We start from the raw sequence: 19,666 nt of genomic DNA, 5'->3' as shown, positions 1-19,666 counted from the left end.
TGCATGCTTGCACATTATAAGAATTATTTACATTTAATCCCAGGAGAACACACACTTGCAACATTAGTAAACCTGGTACTAAACGAATACCATGCCTAATATTATGTCTAAACATTCTATGTCTGAAATTAATTGCAGTTTGGCTGGAAAACTCCGTCGCCTAGAGTGACACAGCATTTTCTATGCAACTTCCCCTTCTATGCGTCCACTGAGGCAGGAGTGAAATTTGATTCATTTTTGCTCCAACTTCATGTTTATCGTGCACAGCTGAAGATATGAATTATTTGAAAACTATTTTTTTTTAAATACTAGCAATCTCAAACGCCTATTCAATTCAAGGACAAAATCTAATGCAATAATGTTCAATTAGTTATTCAAAAGTTTAGAACATTCACAAACCTTTACCGCTCAGTGTCCCTTTAATGTTGCACTATAGTAGATTAAGGGACAGGCAAGCATGTAACGATTGGAGAAGCGAAGCACAAGTCATGCTAAGATTATGGCTTCAGCTCCCAGTGGTGGCAAAGTTGAAACCCACTTTAATTTTCCTAATGTGTCTTATGAAGAATGCGAAGTCTATTGTAAATTTAACCTTCAATGGTAATCAGCTATACTGTTCAATAAAGAAACAGCTAATCTTCCAATGCTTTCCTTGGTTTGGTGTCACTATCTGTTGACTTAATATGGCTCTTACAAAAAATTTTGCCTCATGGTTCTGCTTATTCCTTTTGCTCAGTACATCAAGAAGCACCCAAAAATAACAACACGTAATGACTTCCACCTAACACGCTCATTGCAAGCTGATCACAGTTGAGGTGTCCCAGCTACAGCCATGCATAAATAAATCTATACCTGCTCTAATCTGTATACTGCATTTAAATCAATAAAGTGTATTTATATTCTTTTTTCATTTCTTATTTTTCATAAAAACACCTCTTTTCTATAAAAGTTCTTCCGGTTCTCTCACCTTTATTAATCCTTAAGTGCTAGTGTGACTAAGATATTAAAAGAGTAAATAATGCACTTTTTGCTGTCATCTCATGTTTCATATCATATTTGTTTTTATTCTATTCTTGGCCTAATGGTGACACAAACATGAAATAAACCAATTGTTTCTTCCCCAAGCATCAGCATGCCTCAGCACACAACATAATCTCTGGCCTGAGAGCATTGGAGGTTTCTGGACACCGACCTGGCAGAGGGAACTACCGGGCACCCCGGAGGAAGCTTCCAACCTCGAAAATCCAACAATTGGTGGCAGTGGTGTAAAAAGCCCATTCTATAAGTGCATTTTCACCAGGTGCATCGTTCAATATGGCCCCATGGTTTGAGACTCTGAATTGCATAGAATGCCCACCTATAAATCAATAAGCCATAATGCATTCATATTAAAGCTTCTTGTCATTAGGTAGAAATGTAATAGTTGTTATATTTATTTACCATGAAGTAGCACAGTAACAGCCAAGTGCTTTGTAGAAAGTAAGCAAATTAACAAAAAAAAGTTTTGTGGAAACTAAACAAGGTAAAACAATCTAGAACCCCCCATCACCAAGGTTTGTAACACTTCAACATGCTTGAAAACCACAAAAATTATGAGCAGACACGCAGCAGCAAAAATGTGTGTGCTCATTTCCACCTTCCCACATTTTTGTCGAATCACAACCCAGTGTGGAGACTGAATGTTCACCCCCCCCCCACCCCCCCACCCCATTATAATCTACTATGCTCAACTTGCTTGCATACAAATCAACATGACAGATAGGCCTTAAACACAAGTTTTACATCTCTAATTATTTTTAAAAATTTAACATGTTACTTTAGGTTAGGATAGGTTATTTACATGTCATGTGAGGCTCTAATGTTAATTTAATGTTCCTGGCAAGGCAAAGTAACTCGGGAATATTTCCTCAAGGTCATCAAAGGGCTTCTCTCAGCCCACCTATTAACCTACATTGAACTAATCCTCCAATCAAATCCCAGCATCACACATAAAAAAAGTGAATCAATTCAATAATGTGTGAGGAGGAGCCGAGTTCAAGCCATGGCTAGCTGGTCTTAGTCAGCCTTCAGTCTGTCTTATGCCTTTTCTGCAACCTTGGCTGTGCTCTCCTAGAAAGGAGCACTCGTGGAAGGAGTGACACCAGTTCCCACACTGTCTCTACCCTTTCAATGACATTGATGGCTTTCCAATAAAACATTACTGCAGTACAGCAGCTCGGTGGATGGGCGTTTACTTCTTGGTACATGTGATAGCTGCAGGATGGCTGCAACGAACCACACCGACACTGAGCAGAGGTCTTCAATATGCATGCAGCTTCTCAACATGTACAGCTCCTCAAGTGCCTCAACACACCCGCTGACCCTCCATACGACAAGTTCATGCAGATGCATCTGACAAAAGTGCCGCAATCATGGTGATTCCCCCTGATGGGCCGTAGCACATGACCACTTGTGGAAAGTGCACAGTTGCATCCTGCCTTTAGAGTGAATCTTTTCTTGGCAAGGTTGCCAAGGACAGAAACACTTAATGTGGATACCTGAATTATTCAAATTGAATAGCTAGCTCCACCATGAGTTTCATGTTTTTGAGAGCCACAGCGATGTTGATCTCAGTCAAGCACCCTCAACGGTGGTGAACGAGCCTGTTGGCACAGCTCAGCAGGAGGCACGTAGCTCTCGGCCTCCTCCTTCCCGGTGCCGTTTCTATGATGTTCTCCAACCACACAGCCAAAACTGTTGGCAGATCTTGTAGCTGCTAGGGCAATGGAATAGCCAGAAAATTTTTTTGAGGAGGGGGGGGGGTGAGGGAGGCACCCACTTGACTGGGGATGGGGGGAGGGGAATGCTGGGAAGGCTGAAAATTCAGCAGGGGGGGGGGGGGGATTGCCCAGGGTGCCACTGTTACTGGGTGTGTGGGATGTGACCAACAGCAGCATAGCCAGGGCCTTAGTCGAGCACCAATGAGGGAAGGTCCCCAGACTGCACCCCCTTATAGGTGGTCTCAGTCAGCCCTGCGTAAATATTTTGCCCTCTTCTCCAGAAAACTTGCTTGTGATCACGGAGGGAGTGCTTGCAGAAGAAGGGACACGAGTTCGCAGCAAACGATGCCTGTATTTTTAAATGTACAGGCAACAGCACAAATCTAGAAGCCTTGAATCGCCTGTGTGCAATCGGTGGCATATACCGCTGCGGCAGGGCAAGCGCAACATGTATTAAAGCTTTTGCGCATCTGGTGCGAGACGGTGTGTAATTTCGGAGCCAAGTCCTGCGCTAGGGAACGAGACAGATACGCGCAACTTCTTCAACCCGCTCCGATATGCCCCTAAAAGTCGCCGAAAATCCAGTCCCACGGTCACGCGCTACCGACGGCGAGCTTTCCACAGGAAGTTCACAGGGTTAGTTACACGTGCAAACAACGCTCGCCTGCACGCGGTTATACGGGCGATCGGCAGCGCTCTCGCGCTGCTGGCTGGTCAAGAGAAAGTTGAGAGCGCGTGCCACGTTCGGTCAGCTACGAGGTTGGCATAGAGAGAGAGCGTGGTTGCGCAACCACTAGTAACAAACGCGCATCGCCAACTCGTAGGCGTGCGAAACCCCGATAGCCAAAACAGCAGCACAGACGCGTGCAACGATGGTACTGAGGAAGCGAACACAAAATGAACTCACACGCGTTGTAGTTTCCAAACAGATGCGAGCGCTAGACGCTCGGGGAAAGCCGCGCGCGGCGAGAGACGGCGGAATGCGTATCCGCAATGACGAACCCTGCGACCAGGCCGAACGCGGCAGCTGGAAGCGCTGCACCTGTCACTTTCGCATCGCGCACGAAAATTCAGGGCCACGTTAATTCATCAAAACGCAAGACGCGCTGATGGCAGCGAAAGGCGGAACAGTTTTTGGAGGTGCACACGCTGGGCACGGTTCACGCCTTGCGTAGCGGCGTCCCCAGACTTGTCAGATGGGCACGGAGATTTGCTTCTGTGTAGCGTCACTCTTTATAAACCGGACAAACCTTCATGCGACTACCTGAGGCACGATTAAAAGACAATTTGAAATGAAACGCGAATCACACACTGCACTGTAACAGCGTTAAGTACACACGGTGGTGCGCAATAATTTAACACGTAGGAGCGCCTACGCGTCAAGGACTCAGCAGGGTCCTACGAGAGGCGAAAGTTGAAACTAAAACCAATACTAAGCATCGACGGTGACCACGCCGCGATAGAGCGAAACTACGTGTCCGCACTGCTCGGAGCTTTCGGTTACCGAAGCGACACGTCTTGCGATGTGACACCTCAACAAACGCGCCCCGACAGAAGAGAATGGGTTGCTTACCTGTCTGGGAGAACTCGTCCGGAGTCTTGCCTCCGGCCATGAGCCATTTGCACCAATCTATGGTGTCCCATATGTCGATGGGCTTTCGAGGGTCAAGAATAATGTCCAACAGCTCGTTTAGCTGCCTCGGGTTGCTTGTTCTTGCGCATTCCGATTGAAAATATGCAGCCGCTCCTCTTTTTCCCTTCTTAATTAGCACTTCGGCGGCCATTTTACATTTCCATCTGCCGTCCAGAGTTGCCAGACGCTTCCTGAGGAACGCCCAGAAACGGGGCGACGGGAGCGTCAGTTTCGGTTGCGTTTCCATGCGGCGTCGAAGGCGGGGCCGCTGAAACTGTGGCGTCGTTTCGCCGAGGGCTGCTCGCCGCCATTGCAGAATAGCAGCCCGTACGCAGGCACTTCTTTCTCCTTGTACGTTGAAAAGCGCATTATTGTTGTCTTTGGCAGCAAACGCACTGGCAGCTGAATGATTAGCGCACGTGTATTTGCTTTCCACAGCAAATGTTCTGGTATCGCTCTGCGTTAGTCTCGCTCCAGCAGTGCATCTCCATTTAAATTAAACCAACATTCCTATTTTTCAAAGCCTAAACATAAAAAAAAGCTGAAACTCATATTTTAAAAATCAGCCGGTAGTATGCCTGCTCGTTACGTTAGAATTCATAAGACATATGCAGTACCTCTTAGTTATATATGAAAGCATAAAATCATGAATTATCAGAGAAATCAAGAACTAGGTTAGTTCAGTTCATTGGACGAAATCAGGAAATTGTATTTGTGAATACGAAGGAAGAATCAAAAGAGTTAGAAAATTTTCTGACAGAATCCATCTAACGATGAATGTAGTCATTAATGCGATTAGCATTGATGAATATATATATATATATATATATATATATATATATATATATATATATATATATATATATATATATATATATAATTTTTCGGGCCTCCATTATTCACCACGTGGGACTGAATTGCATGGAAATGCGTCTGTCAGTTATACTTATTTTAACATACATAGACCTTTATCAATCACACGTGGCGAACCATGGGGGCCCGAAAAGTTCTTTGAATTTGCATTTATTTCTTGCAACTATGCAAAATCTCACGATAATACATGGACAAAAGGCGATGAGTGCCTCGCATAGGTCCCGAGTCCCGCCCAGTAGCAGCAGTACAGCGTTCATGAAGAATGCGCACTTGCTACAGGCATTTTGTAATAATTAAACAAATTATTGCACTTCATGTTTAAGTCTACAGCATAAATGTATCGCTAGTTTACGTAATAATATTGCGAGGTTATACACAACGAGTACAATCAACATAAATTACTTGCAATATTCACAAGAAATAAAAGGCAGCAGATGTGTTCGACATTGGGAGAATTACAACCCGATTTCCAGCGTAGCTGTTTCTTTCGAACAGTTACTACAAAAGTTTCAGTTTATTTTGGCTGTATCGCATATATACTTTAAAAAGTTGCCCGCCTATATGACTGTTCCGTTTGAAACCTTGCCCACAAGTAATGCGTTGGAGGACTTCTTGCTGGTAATTGTTAAAAAGCCAGTAATTCATCAGCACACATTACTTCGCGATAACATTCACTATGGAGTATATTACCTTCCTCCCTGCCCCCCCCCCTCTCCCTCCATCTCAATTTCCGCTAGATTTGATATCGGTAGAGTTCACAGTTTTCTCGGAGCAGCAGGATAAATTCTCTGTTTACAATTTACAAAACACATTCATAAAACTCTGGATCGCTAATTTACTGCATATGTCATAATCAGCCCCCTGTCTCTGAAGTTTACCTACACATTGTCCATAACGCGCCTTTGATTTGCGCCGATTATAAACAAAATGTCTTGTTCAGCTCGCCGCGGAAGTCGCTAAAACAAAGCCGGAACATGTATTGACGCCTGAAAATAGGGAAAGAAATTTACTATTTTTTCCTGTCAATAATTTCCTATCAGTAATTATTCGCAACGCTTCTGACTGGACCAGGAACATAAAATTCTGTCGCACATCGCTGTTGCAACGACCCCCGTCCGCTCTCCACAAAATATAAACCTGTTGTAAAGTATAGCTAAGTCGCGACACTGTGAAGCATGCTGATAGCAGCCATATCACATCTAACACTTGAACGAGATATTTTTTTTTTTTTTACAAATTAAGGCTGTGTTTGATTCAGCCATACTTCGCGCAGAGAGTTTCCACAGCGTGCCACCATTTTTCGCTAAATTTGATCGTGGTGGCTTTTATAGTTCTGCAGGCCAGAGGGCTAAATTATCTTCCGCTAGCTCGTTCGGTACGCTCATAACACTCTAGAGTGCTTGCATGCGTTATTTATTGCGAGAGCGAAGGTATTTTTACGTCACCTACACTTCACTCAATAACTTGTCCTTAGAGTCACCAAACAAAACGAATCTGTTTCTTTTCAGGCGAAACTAATATATCACGCGTGAAAAAGTAAAAAAAAATAGAAGATGACGGCTCAATAATTATTCTTAACGCTTCTAAATAAGCCAGAAACGTTAACACTTAAAATACCGCCTATTCTGTCAAATTATAGAATATATGAAACGCAGAGTTCTCTCGGAACATCGGGAAGCCTAGCTAATAGCAGCAGCGTGATACATTCGAACATTATCTTAAAATATTTTAGCGCTGCACTTGATCAACACACATTTACCACCGCACATAGACTTGGCGCATTGTTTCCCGTTTGTTCGCAAAATTTGAACTGAATTGTAGTTGTAATTATGCCAGCGCAGCCTGGTCTAAGTCTCACACCGCTCGTAAAACGGATCAATAACGCTATGGACGACTTACATACATACTCTACAGGAAAATGCGCGTTTAACCCACCCATTTGGAACATTGCCTACTCATTGGCCATATCATGCCCACAGTTTTCTCACGTATAAACAAGATGCCTTGTTTAGCTCACCGTGGACACCGCAAAAACTAACTACGAATCTTGTATGATGCAAGAAAACGTGTGGAAAAACGGGTATTTAGTAATTATCTGCAACACTTCCATTTAAAGCAGAAATGTGAAAGTTTCGCAACGCCCATTGCGTTTAAAATTCTTTCTATTTTCCCGGAAAGTCAACCGTCTCTTGTGCTGTTGTTTTAAGAGTCTGGGAAACATTTAGATTAGCGGCAGTATGACACTCTGGAACGCTTTAATGAGTAACTTTCTACAAAAGCTGTGATGAACCTACGCAGAATAAACATATATCCCTCGTCACTCGGAACATTGCTTCGTACATCGAATAAATATAAGCACCGTGAATCGCATATTTTACCGAGGATACCGGGGGAAAACAACTAAATGCCGTGTATAACACACAATAATTGGGAGAAAGTGACTATCAGTAACTGTTTACAGAGCTTCTAGGTACGCGTCACGAAAAAGTGGCCCTCGTTTTTCAAAATGCGGAATATCTGTTGCTTTTTTTTCTCCTGCCGGGAGACAAGCAATAGTGCAGTTCTTATTTAAAAACAGCCTGAAAATGAAATCGTCAAAGTCAGAAGCGACACATTCCTTTAGAAAAAAATTCACATCGGTGTTCTGTTGGTATTGAAATGGCTCTGCACGTTAGGCCGAGGTCATGTTGAATAGCATGTCTACGATAAGCCATGATTACACGATGAAATCGGACAGTTATACTTGTAAGAGGTTTGATTAGATTGTTGACGGTATTAATATACTGAGTCTACAATGCTACGTAGGCTACCTCTACACAGAGATTAAATAGTTCCAGCATTTGATAAACCAACGATTTCATGCCGTAAGGACCGTCAGTCGTTTGGCGCGGCTGATTGTAAGACTTTATCCGGACCTCCCCCTCGCCCGTACGTTAAATGTACCAAGCTGATTGTGTTTCCGAATACGGAAATAGCGGTCCCAAAAACCTGGGCATGATGCAAGTTGCGCAAGATGACATTTGCTAGGGCGGTAACTGCCCGTCGTCAGGCGTTCTCCGCAACCCGAATGTGTATGGCCAATCCAGCGCGCCGTCCGCGACAGGGCGTCCCGAGAAGGCACAAACGACAATCCTCCCTGTCCAAGCATGGAATGCGCAGTAAAAAAAAAAAAAAGCATTACTTATGTGGTCACTCTATTAAGAAGAAAATTTTGCTTCAGCTGTAGTTTTGTTCGACTTTCCAGCGTGCAGGCCGAAAGTGCTCAGCTTCAAAAGGGGGCGGGGGCAAATGGCGTACTTTGCCCCCCCCCCCATTTTTGAAGGCGTGTGTGTGGGGAGGGGACAACTGCCCTCCTTGTCCCTCCCCCCCCCCCCCCCCCTGTTAGGTACGCCCTATGGGCTAGTATCATCTCCAACCAATCCGCTTTGCCGGTTACCACTTCATGATTGCATCTACTCTCGATTACGGGAGAGCCAGCAATTCTTTCTTTTTTTTGTCTTTCACCCCCCCCCCCCCGTGGTGGCTCCTTCATTGCACGGACCACAGAAAAAAAAAAAAAAAAGCCTAAGCAAACATTGAAGGACAACCGCGAATCTGGTGAGAGGAAGGCATGTCAAGCAATTCCACTTGACAGCGAACACACGCACCAAAGGATAATTGCGGCCGCCGGCGACGCGCGGCTGTTAAGAACACAGTGAAAAAGATGCGCCAAGTGTTCCCAGGCCGTGCGTTGCACTACGTAAGCCACATGATTGGTTAGGGCTCTGCCGGCCTGTCGATAGCAAGCACACAGCCCTGTCCGCATTGGTGGCATGCTGAAAACAAAAAAGAAAAGAAAACCTGCGGTGTGGCATGAGGGGAGAAAGAAGAAGAAAGAAGGTGACTTTTCCTTGCCTTCCATATAAAATAGAAAAAAAAACGGATAAGAGGGAAAAACTTTTGCTGCATTAAAGCCGGCATTTCCCTTCCTGCCGGATTACCGAAAAAAATAAAAGACTGTAGTAGAAAGCGCGCAGCCCAAAGGAATTCTGTAGTTTTAAGCGCAATACAAGCGCGGAGGTTGTTTGCGTGCACAGGATTGCGCTAGCAATATGAACAGACACGCTGCAATAACCAAGCAAACGAGACTTGCGTCTTAAACTTTAAAAAAATGACGGACGGATGAAACAGGCGGTGGAGAAGCGCTACTTCCGTCATTGGACAAAACTGCCCCTTTCTCATGCACAGCCGGAAGCCAAGCGCGTAGAAACTTCTGTAGCGACTCAGGAAAACGCTCGTGCAGCCGTATGTAAATCACCCGAGAACGAACCGCGGCAGGCCCTAAAGAACGACAAGCACAACATCGACACGCCACGAAGAAATAATGGCGGCCGCCGTTCAACTCCAAGCAATACCCAAGCAAGGTGAGTGTCATGACACCCACACATTCCGGTTCGCCTTCCCTCAGTGCGACGAGTGCAAATATTCTTGCTTGTGGCTTTTTGGCTCAAAGACTAAGCATGTACTTGACCCAGAGACGATGGAGAAGCTGCTGCTTGATCCATGGAGCCCTACGGCTAGCTATGATTATCCAGCCACAGAGAAAAGAAATCTGGAGTTCCAACTTCACAGGGTAATCGACGAGGGTGGCGATATGGGCTTGTTGGTCGGTCATCATTGAAAGGTACCTGTATAGAGCAACAAAACAAGGACGCAAGAAGGAACGCAAAGACGAATACATGCGCTCGTCTTTATGTGTATGTCTTTATATCTCTTTGTTTCTTCGTGTGTCCTTGTTTTGTTGCGCTATACAGATACCTCACAGGGTAGATCGTTACCTATGGCTTAATACAGCGAACCTTCAAGAAGAGTTATGCAAATATTGCGTAGCCTTCGCAGGCGAGTGTGCAGGGAAAGAGGAGCACCAGCGCTTGACCTGCTTTTTAACTAAGGTGTTTAACAATTACAAGAAAAGTCATGCACGGCTTCAAGAGCCACGCATCCAACAGTTACCACGCCATGTCAACAACGCTATCTGAGAACTTTCTAACAGTCCGATCCTACTCACAACATGACCTTATAACACAACTTGACCACGGCCTTAAAGAGGAGGCGACATAAAACCGCAAGAACTTGCTACCAATAAGTATGAACGCATTTTTTTTTTTTTTTTTGTGGCAGGCAATAAGAGCCGCTTCGCGGCACAGACGAATGCGGTCCAATAAATGTGTCTCAGGTGCTGCATACGGAGACGTTTCAATATTAGCGCTCAGGGCGGCATCTCCACATTTTGCCCTCATCTTAAGCATTGCTCGGAAATTTCCGTCGTTTGTCAATGGCATGCTATTGACAAATGACGGAAATTTCCGCGCAGTGCTTAAGATGAGGGTAAAATGTGGAGATGCCGCCCAGAGAACTCATATTGAAACGTCTCTGGCGAATGCCCTGTACACGAGCCCAAAGCTTCAAGATGAGTTTCAAGATGAGGCACTGAAGCCCGGTCAGCTCACCCCTCACCCCCCCCCCCCGCCCCCTGAGGCTACGCCACTGCATCTAGACCAAGCTGCAACCCTTCTATGCTCCGCGGTTCCGAGGAAACTTCGCAGCAAGCAGAATGGGCGAATGATAACATAAAGATCTGAACGTCGGACTACTTGTTGGTTTGCTTCTGAAAATTTATACATTTCTTGTAACGTGGTTACATTGGGTTATTATTTCAGGAGCCGTGGGTAAACACAGGGATCGGTATCTTGCCAAAAGCAAACAGAATCTTGCGAAGCATTTAACATATGCACAAATAATGGGTCTGCGGGCCCAAGAGGGTGCAAACAAAATGTAATTAGATCTAACATCACCATTTGCGATAATTTCATGCGGTCATCTACACAGAAATTGCAACTAGCGTTCGGAACTGCAGCGAAAAAGAAATTTCGCGGAGGAAAGGTATTTTGCCCACAGCTTCCAGTTTATAGGCGCGGTGCAGGGTAACAGCTGGGCAAAGGCAGTTACAGTTTTCGTTCATGAAACTCAGGCGGTGGTGTCCCCGGCTTCGGTGGTGTTATAGTACAAACTTTTATTTCTTACCTTAACCAGAATTGGAGTGTTACACACCATTTTTTGTTATTCAGGTACAACTAATTTTAACGTAGCCTTAAATTATTATATGCAAGCGATGTGCTTGATCCACACATGAAGATGAGCCAGTAAAAATATTTCAAAAAGGCAGCCGTTTTGCACACAAACACCCCCCCCCCCCCCCACCCCACGAAAAGATTCCTGGGTACGGCCCTGTTCTGTCAAAAAAAAAAAAAAAAACATTTGCAGAACTTGATCTCATAATAGCTGTCGAGGGTAAGGCGTTTAACAGTGAATCAATACAGCGACACATGCAATTAACGTATTGTCACTGTCGAAATGAGTTACGTATAAGGCATGAAATACAGCGGGACTCTTCTTTCGTGCCCCGACGACGGCGATGATGATGATGATTATGTATTGGCATCCATTTTGAAACGGCGCGGTGACAAATAGTCATCTAGCCTGCTTTATTTAATAAGGTATGCTGTACATGCTTTTCATTCTAGCGTGTGTATATAGATCGCCTTAATCTTTCTTTCTCTGCCTCAAAACTTCTCTATCTACCTTGTACCGCTACCTATACCTGTAAGGGATCCGGTTGTCTCTCCCCCTGCTAATCTCTCCCCTGCTTTTTTTTCTACCAATAGACTAAACTCGCTTATCTCGACTGCTGGCCAGTTTATGCTTCCGTCCATGTTAAAAACAAAGCGTTTCTGGAAGGTGTATACGCTACCTACGGGGCTCACTGGGCGGATCCCTTCACATTCCATTAGAATGTGCTGACTGGTCTCCGGATTTTTGCTGCAGCATGCACACGCCTCATTTTGCTGCGAATATTTGCTCCTGTATGTTCTTGTCCTTGGGCAACCAGCTCGAGCTTCAAATAGCAAGGCACTGTGCTTTGTGTTATCGTACAGGCTTTTCCTTCTAATTTCTTTCTTCCCATTCTTGTAAATATCCGTGCTTTCTTTTTGCATTATTGGCATCCAATTCACTGTCTCTGTTTCTCTCACTTTCTCCCTGATGACTCCTGGTAGTCTATTTACACTCTCAATTACCCTGTACTTGGTTGCCAACTCTCTTAACCTTTCCCTCCATTCTGTGTTCCCGCTTTTCGGGTACAGATACTTGTGTACTTTAGCCCCCACATTTACTTTGTGCCATGTTCCTGAGTCTTTCTCCAAAACTAATTTTGCTTTGCTCTTCTCTGACTTCAAAAGAGGCCCGAATAACCCATGTTACCTTGCACTGCATGATCTGTGATTTTAATGTGTGCTCCCAAAGCCAACGGGCCCTACTGATCTTTGGTTAACTTCCAACCCCAACACGATATCCGATTTTAAACATAGAATGGCATTTGCGAACGTTAGCGCTGGCACCATTGCTCCTTTGCAGATTGTACGCATAACCTCCTATTTGTTGTGGCCCCAAAGTGTTCTATGTTTCATTACTGCTGCATTCCGCTTCCCCTTCATTTTCAGGTTATCTTGGTGGGTGCTTGAGTAAGCCTTTCCTTTGTTTATGTATACCCCGAGGTACTTATATTGCTTGACTATGGGTATGACTTGCTGTTCAATTGACACCATGTAATTACTCGTCTCTTCATTAAAGATCATAATTTCCGATTTCTATGTGCTAAACTTAAGGCCTAGATTTGTCGCTGCGTTACCACAGATATTCGCAAGTGTCTGTAAGTCTCCTGCATTGTCCGCTAGTAGCAATATGTCGTTCCCATACATCAGTTTGGGGACCTTCTGTTGCACTGTTTGTCCACCACGCATGTAGGATAAATCAAACCCTAATTCACTGTTTTCCAGTCGTCTTCCTATGCACTTAACATAAAGCGTGAGTGAAAATGGGGACAAGGGACGTCCTTGCTTCAGTCCTTGGTGAAGTTCCGCCACTTCATTACATTTTCGGCCTTCACATACAATTTGTACTCGATTGCCTCTATATTGTCACGTGGTAGTGACGGTGAAGAAAGCAGCCAAACTGAGAAAGACCAAACTAGCGTTTTATTGGGCGAACTTGTGCCCTCAAGAACAGGCTACACTCAAAGAACGGCGACAAAATTAAATTATGGTGTTTTACGTGTTAAAACCACTTTCTGATTATGAGGCACGCCGTAGTCAGGGTCTCCGGTAATTTTGACCACCTGGGGTTCTTTAACGTGCACCTAAATCTAAGTACACGGGTGTTTTCGCATTTCGCCCCCATCGAAATGCAGCCGCCGTGGCCGGGATTCGATCCCGCGACCTTGTGCTCAGCAGCCCAACACCACAGGAACTGAGCAACCACGGCGGGTGGAACGGCGACAGCGGCGAACACAGTAGGCGATCGCCATCTCATCGCGGGTCAAGCGCGTCGGCTTTTATACAGCAGTCGTCGAATGTTCCAGACTAATCGTTGGGACCCGCATGCCTTCCACAAAGTTCTACACCATTCGCGTCACGCAATGAAATCAGATAACACAAGGTTCGGCGACAATAGACAGAGGATAGAAGCATCGATACCATTCCAAAAACTTCCGATACATGCAGGTGCGTCCCGTGCTGTGCGATAACCTTTGTTAGGCGGCGAAACCTGGTCGCCCGATAAAGACAAGTACATATGCGTCAATATATCAGTACGTGAAGGCAGATACGATAGTAAAACGTATTTACAATATATTTACAAGGCGATCAAGCGCTGAACCATATGGTCGAGAGTGCGCGCCAGATCGAAAGCTACAGAAATTTTGAGAATTGTCTACTAATGCGCAAGCATTAATTGTTTGGCTCGGCTGTGACTTCGCTTTTGCTTAGTTTGCTAATTTGCTTTTCCTATAGCTTATGCGCGTCTACCTATGGCCTTTCCGGTGGCAAGTAATGCTTAGGCTTTAGAAAACAATTGCCAGATTTTTCTCGCCGCATCCGGCCCCTTAAATTCAATCGCATCAATTGAGCCGGGACGCCCGCGCGAGCGCCTCGACGAGAAGAGCGGTCGAAAGGGAACGCCAGCTGCCGCAGTAGCGCATGAGGCGTTGCGTAAGGGGAGAGTGGATCGCCGCGGTGACATATCACTCTCTTCCTCTTCACAATCACACTCTCTATCTCGCTCTCGCAAGCCCGTGTTATGTGCGCATTCCTTGCCCAGGCAAGCTCTCGGCAGCGTTCTGACTGAGCCTCGGTAAGGTCCAATGAAAACGCGCTCGCTTGCCCGTGACGTGTTCATAACTCGAAGGACGCTCAGCAGCGCAGAATGAGACATTGAGCCACCTGAAAATCTCAAGTTGGTCCACCCCCAAATTTAAGTAGGTCCACCTCCATGTTTCAAGTTGGCCCAACACCGCATTTCAGTTGTGCCAACACCAAATTTCAAGTAGGCCCACCCCCCAATTTCAAATTGGGCCACTTGCAAACTTCAAGTTGGCCCATCCACAAATTTAAGTTGGCCCACTCCCCAAATTTCAAGTTCACCCATCTCCCAATTTCAGTTGTCCCACACCTACTATAAGCTTCCCCATGCATTTTCTAAGGAGCCCTATGTATCTCCATAGGTATTCTCTTCTTATTTTATGTTACAGCGAAGCTGTTTATAGGCTACCGTGCATTTTTCGTGTGCGTGTGCAAAAGCCGTGAGCCGATCCCAAAGATAGCGCAGAAAGGGTCCAAGCGCAATGGCACATGCCCCTGTCGACTCTGGCTGGTGGGCTCCCGGATCTGTAACACTCCCTTGTCACACCCAGAACCCAAAGAGGTCGCAGGCACAAGGGTAAGAACAGAGGTTTTCGAAAATGCTGTTTACATTTTCCACGCGATGAAAATAACTCTGTATCTTATTTGTAACTTTCCTTTATTCAAGGCAAGCCTGTGCGTGCGGGTTTCTGCGCAGATTTATTGAAGTCTTTTCGCGCCGCGGCAGGCGCGAAATGCCACGTGCATAGAGTAGACAAAAGACGCAATGGTTTCGCTCAGTGGGAGTTTCTTGAACAGCTGGAGGTAGCTCCTGCTGTAGAGTCGTTTCAGGACTCAGTCCTTACCTGGGTCCCTGGATCCGAGCGCATCGACAATGACTGCCTCGATGCTGACTCGCTGGTAGCGGCTCAAGAGGTCCTCCCGGACGCCTGTGTACTTCTCCACCTTTGCTTGTGGAGCTGCCTGCAGAGCCTCGAGTCGGTTCTCGAACAGACAGGTCACGTCGATGATGATCGCTTCCTCTCCCTTGGCGAGGACCAGATCGAGGCGGAGTGTCATGTCACCGACGAGCCGGTTCTCGTGAGTCACCGCGAACTTCTTTGCCGTGGCAGTCTTCACCCGGTCAGTGATTTTACTGTGGCGGCTGGTGTATGCAGAGCTGTGGCTCATGCAGTGACACAGGACATGCGGAAGAGCTTCCTGCGCGTACCCGCGTATCCTGCAGCGCTGGTCCGAGGCATGTGCCGAGGGTCTGACTGCGTTCGGGGGCAGTAGGATGAGGCATGCCTTGTGCACGAAATGCCAGTCGCCTAACCGGATGAAGCGGCCAGACCGCATCAAGTGGGAGCTGCTGGGGTCTGCAGCAGCACACTCCATCACCTTTCCTTGGTTAGGCTTCTCGTGGAGGGCCTGTCTGCGTCATGCTAGCGCGGAGCGTTCTCACCTCTTTGGTGCGGTTGCTTTGGAGTAGAGGTGTCCTGGCCGCAGGTGATGATGATACCACGATCCTTCATTTGCCAAGAGACACCCAGACGGCGGGAGGCCTTCCGTGTTTCGGTCCATACCGAGTGCAGCTGGCTTGCTCGAGCCTGGGCGTTGCCCCCTGTCTCTCCGCTCAGGTATCTTGCGAGATCGTCAGGGGTTGCGGGCCTGTAAATACCTTTCTAAGTAATAATGGTTAACGCTTGCACTGCCAGCTCCCGAACCTTCAGGTCTGCTGAGGTCAAGAGCTTGAAGGCGTTGTCAATGCGGTAGGTGCCGATGGTCTCAGCGGCAAGGGGGATGCCTGCTGATCCGGCCGCGTAACTGCCATAAAGGTACTCATTGACCGTGTCTGCTGGCAGAAAAAGTGTCCTTTTAATTACCGGCCCCGCAAGCCTGCACCACATGGTAAAGCTGAGTGCAGGACAGACGAAAGATTTAACCAGTGCAGCAGGCTGCGTCCAACGTCGATCGCCTCATTGATCGTACTGCTGTCTGGCAACAGTGAGACGCCGACAGGGCGCCCTAGGAATTTCCGTCCCCCAAAGTCCCCTACGGAGAGAATTTCTTCTCCCTTGACCATGAATTGCGTCGGCCAGGTGCCTACGGGGGTTTTGCCCGAGAGCTGCAGACCCTGGGTGGAGCTGAAGTCCCAACCGAGAGGCCAGGTTCGCTACTACGTTAATACGGCTCTGGAGTTTACCTGGGTCGCCCGCCAGCGACGTCCGATCGTCGGCGTAGGCAAGCACGTTGTGCTGCTTATCGCCTCTCTGAACTGCCCGCTCGAAGGGGTCGATCACCAGGTTAAACAACAGGCCGCTCAGTGGGCACCCTGCAAATCCTGGCTCAGATGTCGATTGGTGCGGTCGTGCCGGCCTCAGCCACGATGCAGGATTTGTTGTCGCAGTAGAGGTCTGCAATAATGGTGCAGAAGTCCTCCCTGGCCCCTGATCCGCGAAGTGCATCAACGAGAGCGTTGTGTGGGACCAAGCCAAAGGAGTTGGCAAAGTCGAGGAACGCCATGCAAAGGTCCCCAACACCGGCCCGCGCTGCGTCCAGGCACTCCTACAGCCCGAAGTTGTGTTCGAGCACGCCGCCGTGCGGCAGGAACCCCTTCTGACACCGCGAGAGCACTTCTTGGTAGCACAACCACCACTGCTGTAGACTGGATGCAAGGCAACCTTCATATTGAGATTGTGCTTCCAAGGGTGATGAGTCTCCAGTTCGTGACGTCCTGAGTCTCACCCTTCTTCTGGATGAGGATCTTCCTTGTCTCCTTTCAGGCAGAGGGCACGCGTTGGTACTACCTGGGGCACACAATATACTCTGCTGTAAGAAAAAAAATGCATCAGGGTAAGCTGAGCGCAAGTGCTTGTACGTAATGCGGTCACTGACGGGGGCTGTGCTTTCGCATCTGCGAAGGCGCGCAGCCACTTCTCCGTCAGTGAATTTGGCTAGACAGGGTCCTGTTAAGTCACGGCGACACGGTTTGTTCAGGAGCAAACTGGTGTTTGCTTCCCTGGGTGCCTATGATGCGCAAAAGTGTCCCTAGAGCTTATCGAGGGCGATCGAGCAGTGCCTTGACTCGCCTTGCACGATGAGGCGAACTGCGCGCCGGCAGTTGCGATGGTACAAGCTTTGAATCCGCTAAGCGTTGACCAGGTTGGTCGGGCACCTTGGTTTGCCAGCAGCAGGTGCCGCTGGCCTCTTTGGCAACTTTCGAAGTGGCATCGTCCAGAATGGAGAGAAAACCACACCAACGCTCAGCATAAACAAGCTCCCGAAGCAAGTATCGCAGTTTCCTTGTGTGCTCAGCCAGCAAGCACGTGTCGTCGATTGGCCCTGAAAGGGAGACTTGGCCAGTGGGCTCGTCCAGTGATGCATTGGCGTTGTTTTCAGTGCTTACTCCACTTGTGTGGATTGCCTTGAGATAGAGTTGTAGATGCGAGGCAGATCCTGCGCCTCTACGGCTGCTCCTTTCTGTCAAGTTTAGTGGCTCGGGTTCTGCTGCTTCTGGCTACACGGAGGCTGCACTGATGAGGGAAGCTTCCAGTGTTGATGCACCGGGTGTTGCCGCTGCACCCGGCGTACCCGGCGTAGTCGGTGTGGAGGACATAGTCAGGGGGCTGCCGCGTGACGAGGTTCCTGGCGTTGAAGCAGGTGTGGGCTTCTTCGAGGGCGCCGGCACCGTGGTAGCACCTGAAAAGTGTGAGTCATTGTTAGCATCGTCGCTGGTAGTTAGCGAAGCCGGTTGGTTTGCGGCCGAGGCTTGCCGCGCTGCCGCTTTTCTTCCTGTGTGCCGGCAGGTGGTTGTTGAGTTCCTTTCTAGGAGGAAAAGAAGACGGGCATTCGGTGCATTTGTGCGGGTGTTGAATACGCGCGGTTACTTCGTGCTGACCACCAGTGAGGCAACGTGCGACGTCGGTCGATTTCCCAGGATTTCCCTGCAAAGAGTGCAAAAATATGTAGTCGTTGGGATCCTGATGCCATGCTGTTGCTCGAGGTGTCGATGAAGAGACTGCCGTTGGGATGTCCATACTGCCGATGAGTAGCTGGTTGGGCAGTCTTCTGCGCATTTGAAGCAGCTGGGGAGAGGAAAACAGAGCATCAATTCCTGCACGTGGCGCATCGGAGGCGATCCAGACCTGGCGTGGTTGAAGTCAGGTTCTGGCGGGCTAGCGGGCAGTGAGCGAACGGGGATCCGGCTGCGTGGCCTGGCGTCCGGGGGGCTTGAAGTTGGCTCCATCTCGTCCGGGTTGGCCTGAATGGACAGCGCGAAACGAAGGAACGAAAAAAGAAAGAGTAACGCAAAAGAAGAAAATATAAGCGTGTTCGTGAGCTGTGTATCTCACCGCATTTTACAGTGAACCGGCGAGTTTATCACATGCAAAAACGTGCACACATAGTCAAAAACAAAAGAAAGAAAAATACCCTGTGGCACGAATGCCGAGGAACGGAAAGAAGAAGAAGAAAAGAAAGAAGGGGGTGGCTTGCGAGTGAGTTGGACCTTGCAGCGGCGCCGATACAAGACTTAAGGACGCACTAAAAGTTACGGCATACAAAAGAAAGCTTCTAAGAAAAGCTACCAGGTTATGCTTATAAGAGAGAAGAAAAAAGAAAGAAAAGAGAGAAGGGGTACTACATTTAAACAAGGCATGCGACGAAACAGGCAACGTTGACTATTACCAACTCAGCATGCAGGTCCTTCGAGGGGTCTTGTTGCATAACTACACAACACTCAATGGACGCAAGTAATGCACTAGAACCCAATCATGCACGCTCATACGACGTCATTGCTTCTCATCAAGTGCAATTTTTTGTTTAATTATTAAAATTGTAGCAAATACGCATTTCTTATGTGCGCCGTACTGCTGCTACTGGGCGGGATACGGGACTTATGTGAGGCACTCATTGTCTTTTGTCCCTGCATCATCTTGACATTTTACATAGTTACAAGAAATACATGCAAATTCAAATAATTTATCGGGCCCATGGTTCACCACGTGGGATTGATAAATAGGCCTATGTCGCTGAAAATTAAGTGTAGCTGACAGACACATTTCCAAGCTCTTTCACTTATTGTAATATATATATATATATATATATATATATATATATATATATATATATATATATCCCCCGACTCGAAATATAGTACGCCACTCAGATGGGACGTAAGGGGCTGA

At 47.2% G+C, this 19,666-nt stretch overlaps 1 protein-coding gene across 5 annotated transcripts in view; it reads right to left on the bottom strand.

Annotated features, from left to right (window-relative positions):
• Ubr3 (Ubr3 ubiquitin ligase) overlaps positions 1-4,566 on the bottom strand; it is a 164,037-nt gene extending 159,471 nt beyond the window's left edge. For all 5 annotated transcript variants that reach the window (XM_075682176.1, XM_075682177.1, XM_075682179.1 and 2 more), the window contains exon 1: positions 4,333-4,566. In XM_075682176.1, coding sequence (XP_075538291.1) covers positions 4,333-4,543 — 211 coding nt within the window. In that variant the 5' untranslated portion in view covers positions 4,544-4,566. The remainder of the gene's footprint in view (positions 1-4,332) is intronic.
• Positions 4,567-19,666: the final 15,100 nt, after the last annotated feature.

This window comes from Dermacentor variabilis, chromosome 2 (assembly GCF_050947875.1).
Source record: "Dermacentor variabilis isolate Ectoservices chromosome 2, ASM5094787v1, whole genome shotgun sequence".
Taxonomy (NCBI): domain Eukaryota; kingdom Metazoa; phylum Arthropoda; class Arachnida; order Ixodida; family Ixodidae; genus Dermacentor; species Dermacentor variabilis.
The sequence above is the reverse complement of the archived record's forward strand: the minus strand, read 5'-3'. Positions and strand labels throughout refer to the sequence as shown.